The 21,359-nt window shown below is 37.3% G+C and overlaps 2 protein-coding genes across 4 annotated transcripts in view; one reads left to right on the forward strand and one right to left on the reverse strand.

Annotated features, from left to right (window-relative positions):
- The window catches only part of atp2a1 (ATPase sarcoplasmic/endoplasmic reticulum Ca2+ transporting 1), a 147,979-nt gene that overhangs the window by 7,169 nt on the left and 119,451 nt on the right, over positions 1 to 21,359 (forward strand). The gene's annotated exons all lie outside the window — the stretch shown is intronic.
- Positions 80 to 21,122, reverse strand: recql5 (RecQ helicase-like 5). Of its 3 annotated transcripts, XM_033970900.2 has the most exons (19): positions 20,953 to 21,122; positions 20,606 to 20,727; positions 20,004 to 20,525; positions 19,767 to 19,863; positions 19,581 to 19,692; positions 19,345 to 19,507; positions 18,768 to 18,850; positions 11,714 to 11,932; positions 8,904 to 9,000; positions 6,744 to 6,780; positions 5,755 to 5,813; positions 5,106 to 5,176; positions 4,783 to 4,876; positions 4,536 to 4,715; positions 2,942 to 3,462; positions 2,758 to 2,803; positions 2,118 to 2,330; positions 1,364 to 1,436; positions 80 to 1,039 (listed from the first exon to the last, which is right to left on the reverse strand). In XM_033970900.2, exons 1-19 carry the CDS (start codon positions 21,053 to 21,055, stop codon positions 915 to 917), a joined length of 2,937 nt encoding a protein of 978 aa, XP_033826791.1. In that variant the 5' UTR covers positions 21,056 to 21,122; the 3' UTR covers positions 80 to 914. The 3 variants fall into 3 exon arrangements, with proteins under 3 accessions (XP_033826791.1, XP_055079782.1, XP_055079781.1); XM_055223807.1 differs by lacking the exons at positions 80 to 1,039; positions 1,364 to 1,436; positions 2,118 to 2,330; ... (5 more) ...; positions 5,755 to 5,813; positions 6,744 to 6,780 and adding an exon at positions 7,492 to 7,760 and having other exon boundaries at positions 20,953 to 21,071; XM_055223806.1 differs by lacking the exons at positions 80 to 1,039; positions 1,364 to 1,436; positions 2,118 to 2,330; ... (5 more) ...; positions 5,755 to 5,813; positions 6,744 to 6,780 and adding an exon at positions 7,492 to 7,763 and having other exon boundaries at positions 20,953 to 21,071.

The raw sequence follows: 21,359 nt of genomic DNA on the forward strand, positions 1-21,359 counted from the left end.
CCTGACATTAACAACGCACCAGAACAAAGTGTTTATTGAGCTTCTATGAGTTTATCAGACCAAACAGTATTTTTTTTTTCCAAAATAAACAGAAAAACAGGACATTTTTGACAAGTTATCTTATTTTATTGCTATTATTTATTGTAATATAATATTGTCATTCCCAAAATAGGATATGCAACTTTTTTTGTAAACAATCTGGCTGTGGTTCAACACTATTACCAAGTTATGACCAGACATGTGTGTGTGATCCCTCTTGATATGTGTGTGTCGTCAGGTCTGATCCACGTTTGAAGAAGCGGTTTGGTTGAGCAGCGAAACGTCTTCACTCCTAGAATGTTTCGTTTACAGATTTTATATTTTTCTTTTGACAAGTTATGACAGGCTGACCATTTCCATAGATCAGATCTTCAAAAACACATGCGCGCAACAAAACAGGAGCCGCTGACACAGATACAGCTTTACGTAGCGTTGGACTTCCTGGAGACCTCATATAGCACGTTTAAGGCCACGTCCACACTTCCCTGTGATTCCCTGTGGTGCAGACGATCTAATAGCAGCAATAAAACCAACTCTGATATATTTTAATAGTAAAATTAAGAAGCTTTCACATTATAAGAAAAGTGTTAAATCAAATACAGCATTTCAGTCCGCAACATGAATTCAAGTATTCCTTATAAAATTATTGTAACAAAAACTGGTCGAAGAAATACATTAACACTGAATAATAATGCTACGGCTGTAGTCGTCTGTTCACTCGACGTATTAAAAATTGCACTTGTTTCGCTTTTAACCGAAGGAAGCACGAGTCACAGGCAGCAATCGCACCACAAGGGTCACAACAGAGCAGCTTAGAGGCACAGGGGAAGGCCTATTATTTATTTATATGTAAAATATATCTCTCTGTGGGTGTTTTAGAGTTTGTTGTCCACAGTTTTACAGTCCTTGGATCTTTTAAGGTGCTTCCAGTCGTCTTCACTTTCACAGCGCTGGACTGAGCTGAAAAACTTCTTAATAAGAGCTTTGGCGTCAGCTTTGACTGTAAAAAAAAACACAAAAAAAACATACTATTTAATTTTGAGATTGAGGACAGATTCAAATGCAGAGGTTAATAATTATATTTTTCACTATGACAACAATATTATACAGTAAGACTTTATCATCAAGGCTTCATAATAAATTTAACAGCTATAACATGGTACTAATTAAACACACAACACATTTGTGTATTTTTCTGTAAAAGTAGTACCCCCCTTTTGGAGTAATAAAGGCCCCTGTCTTAAAATTAATTCATTTTGAACACATACCATTACAACGCTAAATTCAAAAAACAAAATACGATGCAAAAGTTTGTTGTATTTACTTTGGCCTCTTCCCTTTGTAGCTCCTTCTGCGAGGTGGTGAGATAAAAAGCGTGCAAAGGACTTGAACAGCTCCTAAAAAGTAAAATATATATAACTTTACACACATGTGGTTAAAAAAAAGACCAAATATTACTGTTACAATCTCTACAAAAACTCCATATGGTAAAATAAAATCATCATTCATGGTTTAAGCTATTTGAATAAAATATTTACTTGTTAGATTTGCTTTTCACTTAATCAACTTTTCTTAGTTTAGACTTTAGCTTAGTTTAAGATTAAGTGCAAGAGACTAAAATGGCACTTAAACGATTGAAACTCTCTCAAAAGAGCAAAAATGATCAAATCTGTAAATAAATGACTAAACTGTAACTGTAATACTCATTTAAGATCCACATATTAGCTGTTAAGTGGTAATTGGTTTGCTAGTTAGTGGTTATTCAGTCATTAGTATTTATAAATCATATTCATTTATTCATTTATTATTCATACTTATTAACATTATAGTGTAAGATATTGCTAACAATGGTAAAGAACTGTTATGATTTTATGTAATTGTTTATGGCTGAATACTACACTTTATTACATTTTTTGTCTAAACACTTTCTAAATACAAGCAGAAATGTAACTAAGCACTTATTATACCTTTTAATATTAGTTATCCATTATAATGTGGTCCCTAAACTAAAGTGCTACGTTTAATTCAACTCATATTTAAACATTTGTTGTTTTTGCAGAGCTGAAGTTTAGTCTCACCTTTGTAGAAAATCTTCCCTGAGTATAAAAAGGGTCCAGACACCGGACCACTATATCAGCCGCCTCTTTGAGCGTCGCTACGGGAGAGTCCGCAGGTCGCACCGCGCTCTCGTCTATGTGGGGGTTAAAGGTCACACGCCTGCTGCCCTCTGCTGGACGACTTCGCTTTGCAGGAGGTGAGGATTCTCTCTTTGGTTTGATTTTGTGCGTTGCCTGGGAAAGAAAAAAAATATATTGTAAATCAGTGCTGAATAATATATTGAGAAATGAATGTATTACACAGATATGTTTTAAATAAATAAATACATAAAAACCCAAACCCAAACCCAAACTAGACTAGACTAGACTAGACTAGACTAGACTAGACTAGACTAGACTAGACTAGACTAGACTAGACTAGACTAGACTAGACTAGACTAGACTAGACTAGACTAGACTAGACTAGACTAGACTAGACTAGACTAGACTAGACTAGACTAGACTTAAAATAAAATAAAATAAAATAAAATAAAATAAAATAAAATAAAATAAAATAAAATAAAATAAAATAAAATTAAATTAAATTAAATTAAATTAAAATTAAATTAAAAATAAATAAATAATACAATTATATTAAATAAATAAATAAGGAAACACATACCTCTTGTGTAGGAGGTGGAATCACAACTTCCTCCTTTTTGTTTTGTCTAAACGGGAATGAAAAAAAAGTAAGACAAATTTGTTCTTGAGAAAAAATACTTCTAAACAAAACTAAAAAAACACTGCATTGTTATTAGAAAAAGTAAACGCAGCTGATGATTGCATAGATTTGAAAAAGATCTTACTCTGGCTCAGGTGTCACACATGTCTCTGGAAGCACTTGGACACACTCCTCTTCATCAATCATCATATCTTTATCATCATCTATTGTGATCACAGATGGACTTTCCACCTCCATTGGACTCTCTTCTACATCTTCAAGAACTGGCGATCGCGGCGGGCTTATGTCGTCTGTAACTGTTTTACATAACGTACTTTCCGTCGCATTTTCACATTTTGTTTGTTTCTTGGTAAAATATTGAGAAATGGTCCGAGAATTTTTGGCCGCGTCCGCTAATTTCTGCTGCTTCTTGGTTAGTGCTTTGGCTTTCTTCTTCGGGCTGTTTGAGGCGGAGGAGGAGGCGGAGGAGGAGGTGGCTGTGGCGTTGGCTCTGGCTCGTATTGATGATGTCATAGAGGAGTCGGGATCTGTAGAGTTTTCAGACTCTGATTCTGTTTGGCCAGTTGACAGTTTTAGTATTTCTTTAGCCGTCTGAAATGGATTGGATGAGCCCCGTTGACCTGCGCCCACTCTCTTGCGCTTCATCTGGTAAAAAAAATAAAGAATTACAGAGCTTAGAGTCTATTAAAACTGCACTATGTATCATTTGGTGGACGGTGCTTAAATGGATGTTGTTTTTAAATGTCATTGGTTTGCCTGAAATGTGTCACAGTATAATATTTTAACCTATTTATCTCCAGAGAAACAAAACGTAGACATCACCAGGGCCGAGTTACAGCTCAGGTCTGTTAAGAATTCACCCCGTTCGCAGTAAAAATACATGTTTCTCAAGGTATTTTTGAGCAATAAAACACATGCAATTGAATAAAAGCAAAATAAGCAAGTTTAACAATAAGATCTCCGTGACTTCTACCAGAAATATGACATTTAAAGGCGCACTATGGAACAACTGTGACGTGTGCATAAGCGCTTAGGGTTTCTTGAAAGGGTCTATATAAATCTAATGGTTCATTATTAATAAATGTGCTACTGCTGGTTTAAAATAATAACAATAATTAAACCTCGGTTGTCATTAGGAATCATCCAGAGGACAAATTATATCATCACAAATCAGCCTTTTTTGGGGGGGTTAATTGCAAACTTTGTAACTAGAGACATGCATTAGTGACGTTTATGAAATATTTAATGAAAATCCACCATATTCCAACTTTATATCAGCAAAAACATACCCATATAAATAAACTACTGAAATATATATCGCTATAAAAGCCTCAAGTCAGTAGTTTTACTCATATTTTACTAGTAAATAAAAGCAATTATTAGTTTCTTAAAAAAGTTAAATGCATGGGTTTAAATTTGTCTTATATATTTATTGTTATATTTATGTTATTTTTTATTTTCTTGTACATTTACACGTCCGTAACTTGCTACATTTTCATCATACTTGTATTTTTATAGTAAATATAAGGCCATTTTTTGTACTTTTTGCTCAATTTGCTTTTTGGATCTAATATGTTTTTTGTACGATATTGTTGAGCAACTGTGTCCAAGAAACTTTCTACATGCATCAGTCAAAATAGTCTAAAAAATAAAATAAAAACCTGCCAAATCATTGTAGAACTTGTTGAACTGAATTAAAAAGTATTGACACATCTTACCGAGTAGATTTCTGACGCCAAAGTAAAGCCCATATTTGATGAAGATGATGAAGGAGCCTCCTCTTTGCACGTTTCCTCTTGTTTTTGTGTGCTGTTCTCTTTGCTCTCCTGCCCTCTGCTCTTCTCTGGTTCTTCCGCTCCTCCCTTCACTGCAGCGGGCGTCTTCTTCATCTCCGACACCTGCACAGAATGTCACAGGTCACTTCTCAAATACATATGACAATGTGGAAAAGTACTAGTTACAAACCTTTTTAAGAACTGCAGCTTTGTAAATATTGGACGTCTTGCTGCTACTGAAGATCTCATGTTCCAAATCCACAGCTAAAAGCAGTGAATCAGAGCTGAGAAATGCAAAAAAGACAAATGTTACAATAATTTAAAACTGAATAATATATTAAAAGTCCAATCTAGATGTGGAAAATAGCGATTTACTAACAAGAAGTACAGTTGTTGCTTGACTTACAAATTGCAATAAAAGAAATAGAACAAGTATTGGTGAAAAGTGTTGTATAAGTTGTGATTTAAATGTAATATTGTACACTACACATAACTAATACAAGGCACACTCACGAGAAACTGGTGTCTGCCCCCTGGTGGCCATAAAGTGCCTCTTGAAGGAGAGACAAACAGTGCTCTCTGGCCTGTAACAGCAGAATACAGGCACCAATGTGAACAATAAGAATGAATACATAAAAGAAGACTTCTAGTTAACTAAGGGAACATGGACAGGCCCTTTACCAGAGCTATTCAAATGGTTTAACATTTAACCAGCATCTGGTTACGTAAAACAAAAACTATGTATCTATATACAAAGTATAAGCAAAAGTAATGGACACATGGATCAGACTGTATTGTTTTAGTCGGCCCCAGCTGGTATTTGAATATGCCTGATAGAAACATGACTATGCTGCATTTCAGTTAACTCAACATGAAAAAGATTGTTATTAAACACATTTGAACCTTAATCTTTTGAAATAACACACTGCTGATTGCACATAAGTCTCACAAGTGCATCTGAATACTATAAGTGTTTCTACATAATGTTTGTATATTATCATGAGATGAATACTAATGCCACACTAATAAAAGTATAACATGGATATCATCACATTATCTTGTCGTCCCATTTGAATAGGCCTCGCTCTCTGACTAAGTTCTGATTTTAAACCCTCTTGACTTGGTCATTACTGTTAACTCTGTGTAGAATGTAGCTTTGTACTTTCACTGTCAGTCGGGGAATCCTCTCGCTGCTCGCCGCCTTCAGTGGACAGTCAGCAGCTACACACAAGCACCATGTTAGCAGACAATTAGAAAAACAACAGCACAGTTGAAAATCTAAAAAGGGAAAGTGAGCAATATTCTATTTTTTAACATTCGTATTTTTTAATTATTTATTTATAATTCATAATAATAAGCCCATTTCCTCTGATTGGAATTACACGTCGATAACAATTTCCCCAATTAGCCATATTATTCACTCCAGTACATTGTAAAATCCTTCACAATCTATTTAAAGTTGTAAATGAAAAGCATTACCTCTAAAAAACTAAAATTTTCAATGCCAAATTGTGTGAATGTAGTGCACTGCTGTAGAATCCTTTAGAGAAACTGAATGAGAAGTTTAAAAAAAAGCTCACATGATCAGTTTTTTTTTTACATTTTCATTAGAGATTGACTGATATGTTTTTTTTCATGGCCAATGTCAGTTCTTTAGAATCCAGAAAAACTAATGGCTGATATGTTCTGCCAGTATTTTGAGGTTAATATGTACGGCCAATTTGGTTGATATTCCCTCAATGACGTACAAACTCACCCACAGACCTTTTTTTTTTTTACTGTAAAACCATAACAGAGCAGTGCAATCATATTTTGTACAGTTATCTCTTTACAGTAAAGTGTTCAAAAAAGTTCCATGTGTCCTCTTTTCGCAGCAGGTTGGCTAATGCAAAATATCGGCCTCTGCTGGACTTTTAAGGCAAAAAGCCGATACGCTAAGTGCAAATATTAGCTCGATATATCGGCCAACCAATATATATATATCTAATTTTTATTTTCAATTTTAATCTGCACATAATTCCAAAATCATTGAATTTTTACTTTATGGCTGGGCATTATGTATTTATATTTTTATGTATTTTCTGAAAACAATTTACTTTCCCCTTTAAATTCTCAACCATCATATATATATTTTTATGTATACAAGTTTACCAGGTGGAACAAACTCTTCACCTTGACTGACAGCTCCCTGCAAATAAAAAGGAATATGACAAATAAGTGCATAATAATTACATGACCTGAGACATGTCCCTCTGCTCTGCTCCATCTAATAAACATGTTGACATATCCTAGAATTAACCCAGCACATTTCACACACACAGCGACAGTGTGACATGGTTCAATGGAACTACAGGCAGAAGAGTGTCCAAGTGTGTTATTATAGTGACAGCGGAGTAGTAGGGCGGCTTTGAAGTAGATAAAAAACTAAAATGTGTAATGTTTTTAGACGCTTTTCATTTTTTACAAGTTTGTCTCTATTCTTCTAAATTGCTAACCACTAACTCTTATAGACTCTTTGGTGTAAAATATATAAAAATACATAAAGTGCATATGACAAGTTAATCTACTCAATTCACCAAAACATCTATTTTTTTCTACTTTGTGTAATTGGTGAAGTATATCGTTTTACTTCCTGGTTGGAGATGTGCAGATGGGACATACATACAGATAATTTCATAACTGTTACCCAGGAACCCTGTGAGGAGTAGAGTTAAGAGCAAAGCTCCTCCACTTTCTCTGACAGCTCTGTTTTCTCTGTCCCCGTTGCATCTAGAACTGCTTGGACAGTTGTGGTTTCAAAGTTGAGTTTGTGCGTTGGGTCTTCGTCCCTCTTCTGATCCTTCTGTCTCTGAGCTTTGACAGAGACCAGAGGCATTTGACTGAAAGTTCACAGCGGGTTCTAGCAAGTTCCTGCTTCAAGTTCATGGTATCCTTCACAGATGTATTGTAGAGATAGTGGGTCTCTTGTAAGCAGTGATATGATCTTGCAGTTTATGCTCTGTATTTTTTTGGTTGTTCAGTCTCTCCTGGGTTTTCAGTCTCAGTTCTTGAGACAGTTCTGGAGTGCCCCCTGGTGGTATTAGGCCTCTGAGCACAGATTCCAGGTCAAAGGGCTCCTCCTGGAGGAGAACATCGTCCTACAGTGTGTGTTCAAACCAGAGCTTCATTCTGCTGAATAAACATGTCTGTCTTTGTCAGTGTCTGGATCAGTAATGAGCTTCAGATTTGACAATTTTTTAAGTTAAAACGGAATCCACAATTACAAACATGTAAAATACTTTGTTAGATGAAACAGCTCTAAGTGAGAGTAAATGTGAGCCCAGAGTCCTGATCCCGCTGTGAACAGAGGAGCTGATTTCAAATGCTGACTATATTAAGTATTGTACTGTAGTATTATAATAAAATATCAATACATTTGTAAAACGCATTTAGCTTAAGTCACGTGTTGTTCATTACATCACTATAACCACGCACAAAATCATTAGAAATATCTTAGAAGTAGAATAGGATTTGGTTTACAAAAGTATTTATCTTATGGCTTAAAGTTTTTTTCAGCGACGACACTGATACAGTTTGTGAACAATGTCACTACTTTTTGCTTGATTTCATTTGTGCTGACAGAGAAGATATCATATTCCAGATATGAGACAGACATGATGAAATAAAATATAACCTGTACTGATAACAACTGTATGTTGATTTATTCTAACTTATAAAAACATTGGACATGATGGCCAAGTTGTTTACATTACACATGTTTGAGTAACACTTATTCTTAGATTGTAAACATCTCTAAAGCTCAAAATGCTTTATTCTACCTTGTATTGTCATAAAGTAGTAGTTTTCAAGTTAACAGCTACTTTTTACCTTCTGTTAAATAGAGACAGGATAATTTCAGGCCTAGATTTACCAAATGATTCTAGTGAAGGAGTTTAAAAACATAGTGGAGCTGTTACCACATGGCATCACATGGTGGAACAGAATGCTTTCAGTCTGAGAGAAAAACTAAACATGCTGGATTTGTGTTAAACATGTGTGAATAAAACAAAACACAACTCTGGGTATGTTTTTGATGACATTGTGGAGTCATGGGAACCCAACCTATAAATTCAAGTCATTTTAACTCATGTAGATTTGAACTTGTTTTTGCAGTGTTTCTAAACTTGTAAGGAGCTTCGTGCCAGTACAACATGTGGTAATCATTTTCCTCTCTCACATGGCCTCAGCAGAGTCTACCTTTTCCTCTGCACACAGCTGGATCTCAGGCAGGACTACAGACCATAACTTCAGCCAGTACAGAATGTGATGTACCTTTCTCATGTTCATCTGCTTCTTGTAGAGATCTGAAAACTCCTTCTTCCTGTGCAGAGTCATGTTCTCATCGTTACCACCTTCGTCTTCATCGTACCTGTAAAATACAGTGTCTGTGTTAAAAATTGTTTGGTGAGCTGTGTAACATTTATGCATCTGCTCATTTCCATGGGGATGATATTGCTTTGCCTCCACAGTATGATTTTAATCTTATCTTTATTGATGTAGACAAGCAGACAGTCAGTCCAAGTTACAGGTCTCATTTAAAAAAAGCTTGCCTATGCACTACACATTGTGTACGGTGCCCTGTGCACCACACACAGGATGTAAAAAACTCCTATTAAGTGTAACACTTTGCTTATCTCTGGGCCTGCTCGGATCATAGCATTCGCTCTCCACAAAATCTGGAGAAACGGGAAAAGCCAAAACAGAGGAGCAGAAGTGAAGAGAGTTTGAGGAAGTGTTTGATCAGGAAATCATCAGATAATAGGCTACATCGGATAAAATAATTACATTCATATTTGCACATTTAAGTCAATGGCCAAAACACAAAGAAGGGCTGTTTATTCCACTCATTATTTTCAACAATATTATCCATTTGAAGCCCTCATGCACGAGCACGTGCAATTTCCTAGTGCAGTGCTGGATTTTCCCTCAGTCTGTGCTGTGACCATAGATTTTTATATACTCTATGGCTGTGACCCAACACACAGAGGATGACATAATGATGTGACCTGAGAGAAAACTTTCCAATCAAACAGAGCACATGAGTGAGGCTTTAGTTTAAGCAACTGGGACTAAACACAGGTTCAACACTTTACAGAGTGACCCAAGGCCATGCATGAGGTTACTGTCCAAACCAGATTCCGAATTTTCCATGCATTTTTTAAAAAAGCATTTAAGTGAAGGAAATTCTGCTCCAACCAGACCTTTATGTCTGCAATACAGTCACATAGAGATTGAAAAGCACCACTTTTACTGGGAAACACGAGTAAGTAAATCTGCAGGTCATCGGCATAGCAGAGAAAAGCTACTCCAGTGGCAACATGTACAGTGAATATAGCATGGGACCCAAAACTGAACCCTGGGGCACTCCCTGAGGAGGACAGGTCAACAATCCTGACAAAAAAGTTTTATTTGTCAAATATGACTTAAACCATGAAAAAATCGAGACAACAGAATTGAATGGTCGACTGTATCAAAAGCCGCCGTTAAATCCAACATAACTACGACCACAGAGCGATTGGCATCAACAGACAGGGCAATATCTTTGTGCACTTTAAACATTGCGGACAGAAAATGCTGAGTTATTAAAAGCAGAAGCAAACTCCACAGCTGCTGATGAAGTCATAATACAACGACAGGAGGCTGGGACAGAAGGCTCGGACTGGAGACTGGAACAGGGGCCAAAAACTTCAAAAATAATGGGTAAATGATGTGAGAAGGGGATGGCAGATATTTCAGCGAGCGACATAGAGAGCCCATGGGAGATAATCAAGTCTAAGTCATGCCCTGCATTGTGTGTTGGTGTTTCCATAGACTGACTGAAGTCCATGACCAGCTGAGCAGATGCAGACATGAATATTGAAGTCCCCACAGATCAGCAGTTCTTCAAACTTAGGGACAACCTCAGCTAAAAACTCCTGAATATGAAGTCCTTGTTGTACTTAGGTGGATGGTTGGCAACAGCACCAAGAATAGTGCTGGAAAGTTCAAATGTGCATAGCTGTAATTCAAAACATGTATAATTGTTGACATGTAAAGACTTGCATTTGAAATTATCTCTGAAGTCTGTGGTGACTCTGCATACTCAGCCACAGGCTCGCAGTGAGCTGAAGAAAGCAAACCGAGGAAAGAGGAGCTCAGTGAACGCGCTCTTGTCACCTGGTATAATTCACATTTCCATGAACATAAAAACATCCATCATGTGTGTTGTGAAGAAGTCATTCAAGATTAAAGTTTTATTTGTTAGAGAGCTCAGATTAAACAGGGCAATGTGGATCAGCGTGCGTTGAAATTACTTGGAAGATTCTTCTAAACAGAGTCCCGTTTGCAGACGCTGAAACATCGTGGCGGCTGGGAGCCAGGTAGCCTCAAGCAGTGGTACGCAAGGAAGCAATTATAATACCAAGGAAGCCGCTTCAGGTGACAATCATGCGTCGAAAACTGAGCCAGGTAGGATCTTAATCTCATCAGTACCCTGCTCCTTTTTCCGCTTTGGGTGGAGACTTTTACGGGGCAGTGGGGCAGATAAACGCCACAGGTAGAGGGGTATGGAGGCCCAGAATGGTGGTAGTGTCTGATTGTCCACTACAGCCAGTGATCTCAGGTTTAATCACACAATCACGGAATAACAATAACATAATATCTACATGGAGACAAGCAGGTGCCAGAACCTAAGCGATTTTTTATAATCATGAAAAACATTCAATATCAGTTAAATAATAATAACTGGGATGCATAGTGACTGACTGGTCATGTTTAGAATTAATCAAAAATTTGTAGAATAGGGTCAGGGATTATCATAACGTTGTAAATTATAAATCTTAAACTTTTAACATACAGTTTACAAATTCAAATCAATACCAAAAAGTTGAGGGAATGACATAGACCATCCATCACCACCTTTTATAAATCCATTCAATAATTTCCACAGTAAATCTAAGAATGAATGATTGTACATTTTGTTGATTGTACAAAGTCTTGGTACTGTAAAACTGTTCACTGACTTCCTGTTCAAAGCTACAGATCTGATACACAAACATGCATGAATCAATGAAAATCCCGCTCTAAACTAATCTCTCTCTGACCTCTCAAAGCCGTAGCCCTTCCTTCCTCCTTCGTACTGATCTGCGATGAATCCGAACGGCCCGGCTGGCTTCTCGCTGTGGGCGTGGCTCTTGCTGCTGAGCACGGCGGCGCGGGCAATCTGAGCACGCACCATTTTGGGGTTAGAGCAGAAGTCACACGCCCCCCCGCACTTCGGAGGCTGGTCCCCAAAGAACCGGGAGATGGTGGCATGGCGGCACCTGGGGAGACAATACGACAATCTGAATGGTGGAATTAGCGAATTACCAAAGCTGTGACTCATTTAGCTTTATTTAGGCAGGGATATCAACTTTTAGTGTGTATTATTGTGAGAAGAAACATCACAATTTTCTGATTCTTCTTTTCTCAGTGATATAATAATTTTAATGTGACAGACAGATAATTGCACTTGAATCAGCAAAGGCATATATGCCATGATATTTAGTCACATATCTTACTGCTATACCACATGGTCTCATACATCAGAGGCCATCCTGAAACCCCTAAAGTCCCTCTTCACAAAAAAACATTGAAAACACTCTACAGTATCACTATTGTAATATCTTAAGTAAGTATAATATTTTGGATCTTGAAAGTTATCAGGTATTTATGGATGCTTGCCTTATTTTTAAAGTTTTAAATGGACTTGCTCCTCTGCCATTAATGGATTTTATAAGTAAAAAAACGACTGACTGAGTGAACAGGAGAGCATTGACCAGAGGAGACTGTAACGTACAGAGATGCAGGACCAAATTTGGCCAAATGGTGACGTCTCTCAGAGGATCACAGTCATGGAACACATTACCGGGTCCTTTTCAGCCTTCAAGAACACTCTGAAACATTGGTTGAAAAATAATCCAACATGCTCACACAGGTAGATTGTTTTCTTCTTGGGGCCTCTTAAACTCAGAGAATGGTCTATTGTGGTTCACTTGTTGTCTTGTCTATGTGCACTTTTGTCTCGTCTGTGTGTTTCTCTAAATGTTCTCTGTTTTTGACCTGCCTTAGGACAACGGATGTAAACTAGCTATTGTGCTAATCCCGGCATATTTACATCGATGCCGTTTGTTGACATGTTGATTAATATGCACTGTCCTAATTTAAATAAATAAATAAATAAAATAAATAAATTAAGGTTTCATTTACAAATTTAAATGACTCACGTTTGCCTCTAAAATCCCCACAGTTGTTCCATCCAAAGATCTAAACGAAAGACCATCCCATTTCTAATCTTGCTCTAAACTCCACATGCTCAATAGTTTAGCGCTGCAAAATATATAATCTGAAATGCAGTTGTTTTGTTTTTTTCCTACTGTGTTGGCTGCTAAAGCGGAGGGAGTATTGGGAGGCGCAGAACTGGGGGTTGCGAGAATCTTAAAATTACGGAAATGTCTTTAATCTATTCTAACAAAACAGTATTTTTTTGTGAATTTGGTTCAATAAAACAATAAACCAGATTGAATGTTGTTTATTTGAACTGTTTAACATATTTTGGGAGCCTCTGCTATAGTCTATTGAGTGGTTATAGTGCAGTAGTATTGATCTTACAGTTATTGCGTAACCCTCTGCCATGTCAGCACATATGTTATGAAACAGGTTGAACTGGGGTTTAGAGGCAGAAAAAATGTGTCTGTCATTTCTTCACTTAGTATTCTCATATGTTTTGCAGTTTAGCCCAGAAGAATCTCTTTAAACTCAATATAAAGTACCTTTTTTTTCCCCATTCTGTAGGAAAATTTGCATGCAACTACATTGGGATATTTCGAGACTGACCACTTCAACAACATGCCAACTAGCAGAGTAGAGGTGTAAACAGGAGGGGCGTTAAGAGGCAAAAGAGGAGGAGGGAGGAAGAGCAAATGAGCGAAGGAGGGTGAGAGCAAGAGAGAGAGGGAGAGCTGGAGAGGAGTACAAAGAGTCAGTCACTCCCACACTCCACTGGCAGAGAGAAAACCAAGGACACTGTATTCTGCACTGCGTTTACTGTACAACTCCAAGCAAACTACTACTACAAAATACTATCCAAGACAATCTGTACTTGCCTGGAGTATTCCTTAGCCTGACAAAAGCTACTTTACATCTTAGGGATAATCTTGAGGCTCCTCCTTTGACCTGACGCACCAGCAGCAACTCAGAAGTGAACAGGAGACTGCACACGGTACCTGGGCTGCTCTGCGCTCCTCAGATAAACTACATATTCCCGTAGTATTCCAAGAGTGGGGAAAAGCACAGTTTCGCACAGGTAAGAGAATTTTGCATTAAAAGGAAAAACATGTTGGTGAGGAATTTGAAGCATGTGCAGGAAAGAAACAAGAACAATGTTAGATGTTGCTGCTAGTTTAGGTGAGTGTTTTTAATTTAAGAAGTTGTCTGGTCTCGTATAGTGTCAGATGCAACTACTTTTATATATAAGTATATTTTAAATTAAAGTTGTTATAGCTTTACTGCCATAACAATACTGAAATACTGTGAAATATTTTTTAAAATTGTGTGAAAAAATGTGATAAAATTATGAATGGCTAAACAATTGCTGGTTAGTGTTTAAACGTTTTGCTATCCACCTTTGAAAAATTTAGCTTTCAGGACATATTTAAAGAAAGTTTTCTGTTAAAAATGGGAAACTTTCTTATCATTTAAAGTTAACAAAACATATTACATGCCTTCAAATATCTTTAATTAGCTAAAAGAATCGATAGAAACTTATTTAGCAAGTCAAAAATAGGGAAACAAAACAGGGAACCACTAGAAAGGGCATCTGGCATAAAATTCACACTAACACCTCAACAGGCAATTCTCAGTTCACCGCAGTATTATCAAAACGATGTAAACTAAAACATTACGAGATACTAAAACAAATATTGCAAAAATAAATAATCTATTTGACAGTTTTGCCTGGGCACACCTCACTGCACAAAGGTAAACAAGATGAAACTGTCACACCCATCGTCATGTCATGTAATGCAACAGAATAAATAAATAATAATAATTCTAAATGGAACAAAATGATGTGCTTTTGAAATCCTGTGTGCACTGTAAAATTCCACACAACCTAAACGCCACATGCTTTAAATTAGTGTAGCCTTTCACTCTCCCCGAGACCCTCCCTCTCCCTCCCAAATAAGGCAGACTGCATGTTGTGAAAGCAGCGAGGTAAACAACATGCACTGATGAAGCTGAAGTGACCGCCCACCCCGCGGTTACAGAATTAAATTTACTATTCATTTTTCTCCTAGACTTTCCGGGAAAAATTATAATAATAAAATGTTTGAAAACTTGCTCGGGGATAATCAGCTGCATGTTGACCACAAGACTTAGAATTCTATTTAAAATCTGTTTCTGAAACTTGATAAACCACCAAGTTATTAAAACATTTTGCAGAATCTTGCATTTTAAACTGCCTTTTTTTTAACTTAAAACAACCACGTTATGAATATAAGTTTTCACGTAGATGGTTAACCTCTGTGATTTCATTGAACTCTTAATATTTGAATTTTTCTAAAGGTCTATGGGAAAAATGAATGGAAATTTTACTTTTGAAACCTGAGAGAGCGGTCACAGTTGAGCTTCATAAAAAAAAAGTCGTAAGAATAAAAAGAGCGCAGGTGACATTTTGGGGAAATTTCTGCAAGATGCTGCAGGTGAATAGAAAAAAACCTTAAATTTAGAGATATAAATTTGAATCTTCTTCTGAAGTTTCCCTACATAAATGAAGAAAAATGTGTTTCATCATGTTGTATGTGTAAAAAAAGGCCAAAACTGACCATGTTTGGGACATTTGAATTGGAAAAATGGGTGGAGCCAGGTTTAATTTTGCCTTATTTTGGTGACATTAGATACGCTTTGACCATCTTATTTATTATTTGAGTAATCTAGATCTTACTGAAAATTGGTGTAAAAATTCCAGTTTTCCTAATTTTTGGGATTTTAAGGTTAATAAATCAGGCTTGGAATTGGATGTCAACAAATCCTTCTGTGCGTTTAGTCATAATTTAGTTAAATACAAGATTGGAAAGTCTGGGGTATGTGGGTGCTTTTGTTAAGGGGTGAGCCTTACGTCCCTATGGAAGAAAAATGCATTTTGAGAAAACAGCCTTAGAAATTACAATGCCCCATATAACTCTATGGTTACAATTTGATTAAATGAAATAATACAGCAACTTTCGATGTAGAGTGGATGATGTTGTTTCAAAGCTTTATGTTGGGGGCGGGGCGAGGGGGCGGGGCAGAGCATATAACTACATTTACCGTCCATATATAACTTTCTAAATTGATTAATACAAAGTTGCATCTGTTAATATGATTTTACAAATGCTAAAAGGGTGTGCACATTCACTGTCAATTACTTCTTCAAAACAGCAATACCACACATTGCATTTAGCGGAAATACAACACATTTTAATAGTTGTCAGGTAAAACTGCAGAGATGAGCAAAATAACTGAAACTAATCTTGCATGTAAGCTGAAAAAAGATGAACATTTGTGGCTAATTTTACGATATATTTACTTTTTGTGCAAAACTAGAACCTCAATCGAGATGTTCACCAGCAAATTTAAAGTGCATATTTTCTAATACTTGGTTTGGTGGCGAATATTTATCATAGTTTTACATCAGTTCAGTGGCAGTTTGCAGAAATACAGGAAGTAGTGGGAAGTAGCGGAGAGCAGCAGAGTTCAGTTCTGAAATGGAATACTTCTATTTATGTCATTAACACAGAAAATTCCATCCAAAATGCAGGGACAATTTAGGCACAAGAAGGCATATTTTGACCAAATAAAAGATGTTATGTATTTATTAGACTAATCATAACTATTGTGCAACTTAGGGAAGTTTTGGCCCTTGTTAACATTAGGCGGTTGCTAGGTAAAAACTTAAATATAACGGCATTAACTATGCTTTACAGAGACGCAACGGGTACATCGGTACAACATCCTGCTAACTATGAATAAAGTATACTATTGCAAACCACTGCACAAATAATAAGAGCATGACATTGTTGTGGAATTGTATTTGAACAGAATGGACCCAGCCGAAGAATCACTCAACCTCCTGAACAAGATCTGGCTCAAGTTACAGCACCTGCCCAACGCCAACCCCATAGAAATTGGGGCATTCTTTATCCTGTTAACTTTTATCTGTAAGTGTGAAATAAGCCGTAGTTATTTATATAGTTTTAATAATAGGACTCACATTTTTAAACACGTCCACAAGAATTGACAAAAAGAAATATGAACAAACTAGTAGAAGAATCATATTTTAGAACATGTTTGCACAGATCTAAACTACAGGGTTAGAAGTTTTTTATGCAGAATAGGATATTTTGTCGTTTGTGGAGAAAATTATGGTACTTCAAACATTGCAGCATTTGCGATTTGCTAATTGAGATTTTGATTTGATTGAGTTGTCAAAAGTATCAAAAATCAGATACTAATCGATGCTAAAACTAGTGTCAAAACTAGATATGGCAAGTATCAATACTAAAGTCACACTGGCAGGACAGAAATGAACCTTTCCTGAATATATTTAGAATGATCTTGAGTTGTATGAGCATGAGACTAATATATGCACATGAACAACTATGAAACCTACTTGGACGACTGAGCGATTACACAGATATAAGGCCACAATGGAATATAAAAGTTATTATTTAATGTTGAAAATCACATTCTGTTGTCTAAATAAACAGTGTTTTTATTATCATTGTGGTATCAGAATCAGTATTGAGTATCAAATCAATTCCTTTGCGTCAAAATCGAGTTTGAAATTTCAGTATCATGAGAACACTATTCCCTCCTAACTTTTTTTTTTCTTTGTTTACAGTGGTAGTTTCAGGCATGATGATTTTCTCATGCGTAACTTGCTGTTGTTGCCGTAATACCAGAATGAAAGGATCATCGAACATTTGATACGAAGCTGGACTTGGCACGTTCTGCAGCTTTCCACAGTGTCTATTGATATTTGACACGTGAATGCAATGCCATGAAAGTTTCTGCTCTGGGTGTGTCCCATCCCGTTGCCTGGACTTGGCAGGTGACAAGAACAGTTTGCCTGCCAAAAACACCTGTTGGGCCACATTCCGCAAAGCATACCTGGGCTATCCCTGGAGGAAAAAGAAGAAATTGCCCAATCTCTTCTTAGATCGCGGGTGGAATACATAGTTCTTAAGAAAAACAACTGTTGTGCACCGGTACAGTGTTTTGGCTGGTTGAGTTCAAGGGGCACTGCGTAAATTTTCTGGTGGGTGGTAAGACGCGTGCTTGTCTCCATGGAGATGTTATTGCATTGGAATATTCCATAGTATGACAATATATCAATCTGTCTTGCATCATTCCAAGCATCCTAATTACTCACCACGATGGGTTTATAAGCACTTTTCACAACTTCGAGAAGCAGAGCGGACTTTTGCTATCACGGTAAAGTTAAGAACAACTAGCATTCCAACCGCACACTTTCTAATTCTCAGACAATAAAATGCGTTATAATTAAATGCCGACAGTACACAGTGGTCTCGTTTTGACCTCAAGAGCTGCTTATACAATATATCTGTACTAGGGCAGATTTTGCTTAAATACATGGGTAAAAAAAAAGAGCCACTGCCTTTAACTTGGCCTGGTGGAGTCCTCATGAAGCGAGCCAAGTTTAATGCCATACAGTGGAACATTCCAGGCAATAAGCAATAGGATCTCCACAGCAACAAGCAGGCGGGGCACCTTTAAACTTGCATAGATAAGGAATACAAAGGGAATGAATGTGTTAAATAGATGGAGCTGAGTCATATATTTACATATTAGTGGAAGAACCAGCTTTAGATTCAAGCTTAGTCACACATCCGCAGCTGGACTTGGCAACGAGACTTCAGACCTGCCTTCAATCAAATATGCAGTTTAACGAGCGCCTCTAAACAAATGGAAAATGTATATAAATATCGCCCTCTGGTGGACAGACATTTGAATGCATGTTATAAAAGGGCAAAGTGTCACATTGGTGCTGTATTATTATGAGTAAAGCACTTGTTTAGTAGAATTAAATAAAAAATGTGCGTGTTTCTTGGTTCTTACCCTTCTTGTTCACAGAATTTGACCATGGCTTCAAAGTCTTTCATAGCAGCTTTATCGGACTCCTTTATGGACCCACGTTTTTGCTGTAGAAAAAAATATGAAAAGTTTAGCAAAACTTATCAAACTACTTGGACATTTTGTAGCCAGACACTGCAGGGGAATGTTTTTTGGTACATGAATATTAAAAAAAAAGTTTTGTATCAGTAATTTAGTGTTTCCGTATCCAAATGTTATGTTATATTTTAAAAATACCCATATTTCCATACATTTTCAAAAACAGATTTACAAAACAGTATGTGATTCTGTTTGGATTTAAATACAATAAGAAGAAGAATCGGATGAAAGCAAATTTGGTCTTGTTTAAATAAAAGGATCAATAAACTGGAACTGAAATTTGATTAGTGCTTGTAGGTATGCCTCTTAAATTGAAAACTCTTATGCAAAATGTAACAAAGTCCAATTGGAAAACAAATCTTTACAATTCCAAATTATCATACAACTTATAAATAGCAGTTCATTACTGTCAATCACTGTCATGCTGTCATTATAAACTGAATGTGTGCATGTGTTTTTTAACCTGTCTGCGATTGACTTCCTGCTGGATGAGAAAGCTGATCTGCTCTTTATCTTTGGCAGAGTAGTACGTGCGACAGGAGGAGGGGAGGCCATCTCTGCCCGCTCGACCCGACTCCTGGTAGTAACTTGCCAAGGACTTGGCCAGGTTCCAATGAGCTACAAATCTGTGGAAAAATAAATAGAAATAATTAATAATTTAGGAATTGAAGCAAAATGTTGATGTAATGTTAGTTGTACCTGACGTTAGCCTTGTCCACGCCCATGCCAAAGCTGATGGTGGCTACAATAACCATAACTTTACCCTGCATCCAGTCATTCTGGGCCTCTGTACGATCTCCTGCTTTTAAACCTATAACAGTTTAAAACATTTAATCAAAAATAAGAATAAAACTTAGATATTAGCACAAAATGACATTAGTTTACCTGCGTGGTAAGGTTTAGCAGACACTCCAAGCTTAGTTAACTGGTGGGCAACAGTCTCACAGTTCTCTCTTGTTCGGCAGTATACAATTCCACAGCCCTGGTCATATAAAAATATGATGGGTTAAATTTCCAGTATGTCAGCTTCAGCAGACATTTCATCTTGAATACATTTACAGAAAAGATGCATCAAGCTGGCTTGGTAGTGTAAGATAACTGGGTAAATATACCAAAACCAACCTGTTCCTTGGCACCATTGGCCAGTGTGAGGGCTTGTTTGATGAAGGCTTGGAGGTGCACAAAAGGGTTTGGCAGTAGCTCCCTGAAGATGACGTCGTAGTGCAAGTTACTGCGGAACACAGGCATGATAAAAGATAGTGGCTGCTGCAAGTGGAGCGACTGTACTATGTCCTCCTGGACATTTTTAGGTGCTGTCGCGGTCAGAGCCAGGCAGGGCACTCCTGGTAACTTAGCCCTGAGCTCTCCCAGTTTGAGGTAGTCTGGTCTGAAGTCATGTCCCCACTGAGACACACAGTGAGCCTCATCTACAGCCAGATAGGACAACAGGCCACGGGAGCACAGCCCCGAGAGGCATGGCTGGAAGGATGGAGAGGCCACCATCTCTGGGGTAATGTACAGCAGCTTCAGCTTTGGTCTACTGCTCTCCAGGTCCGCTAGGATCAGACGGCGCTCTGCAATGGGCAGTTTGGAGTTAATAGAGCAGGCAGGGATATTCAAGCTTCTCAGGTGTTCCACTTGGTCCTGAAAAAGAAAAAAATAATGCACAGCACATATCAGAGTGTAGCAATGTGGGAAAATCCATGACAAACCAGGATCCTCACCTGGATGAGAGCGATGAGAGGAGATATGACCAGAGTGATGCCCTCTGCCAGCAGAGCAGGGAGCTGGTAACACAGAGACTTCCCTGCACCAGTGGGCATACATACAAACACATCCTTGTCACCTGCACACACACATAAGTTACACTAACACACAATCCTGTTACTAACAACATATGCGCTCACAGGAGGTCAGTCACGGCTGCGCTGTACTTTAGAGAAAGAACCTTAACAGCAAAGAACAAATGTGTCACACAATCACTAAGACAATTACAACAGCTAACAACAGCTAACAACTGCTAAGTAGCTCCAGAGTTAATTAAAGAGGTAAATTGTGCTCCATAACTTACGTCTGACGACTGCCTTAACCACATCTTCTTGCAGTTTCGATCTAAAACGGTCAAACCCAAAATGAGCTTTTAACGCTTGTTTTAAAGTGGCTGTCATGTTCATGTTATTTTGAAATAAAACGAAAACCTCCAGAGCCGGCGCACACTGATGACGTCATTATCATCGCCCTGGTGACAGGGAGAGATCTACAAACTTTTAAATGTACATAACAGACTTTATATGTATTATAGACTTTATACAGTCTGTTGTACATAATCATTTTACGTTTGCACTTAACGGTGTTACTTATACACACTTTGAGGATTGTCAACAAAACAAACTTACAATAACAATAAAAATCAGCCTATTATGTGGGCAAAGTATAATGTAGAAAAATCACATAACTATCACTACTGTATTTATGATT

This window comes from Periophthalmus magnuspinnatus, chromosome 8 (assembly GCF_009829125.3).
Source record: "Periophthalmus magnuspinnatus isolate fPerMag1 chromosome 8, fPerMag1.2.pri, whole genome shotgun sequence".
Classification (NCBI taxonomy): domain Eukaryota; kingdom Metazoa; phylum Chordata; class Actinopteri; order Gobiiformes; family Gobiidae; genus Periophthalmus; species Periophthalmus magnuspinnatus.

Bases quoted from the DNA above. Each gene is read 5' to 3' on its own strand.
- recql5 (XM_033970900.2), bottom strand. From the start codon at position 21,055: ATGAACATGACAGCCACTTTAAAACAAGCGTTAAAAGCTCATTTTGGG. The intron at 3,463-4,535 runs GTAAGATGTGTC...TTTTTTTACCAG, and splicing joins TGGCGTCAGAAATCTACTCG to ATGAAGCGCAAGAGAGTGGG. The intron at 2,331-2,757 runs GTATGTGTTTCC...TTTCTTTCCCAG, and splicing joins TTCCACCTCCTACACAAGAG to GCAACGCACAAAATCAAACC.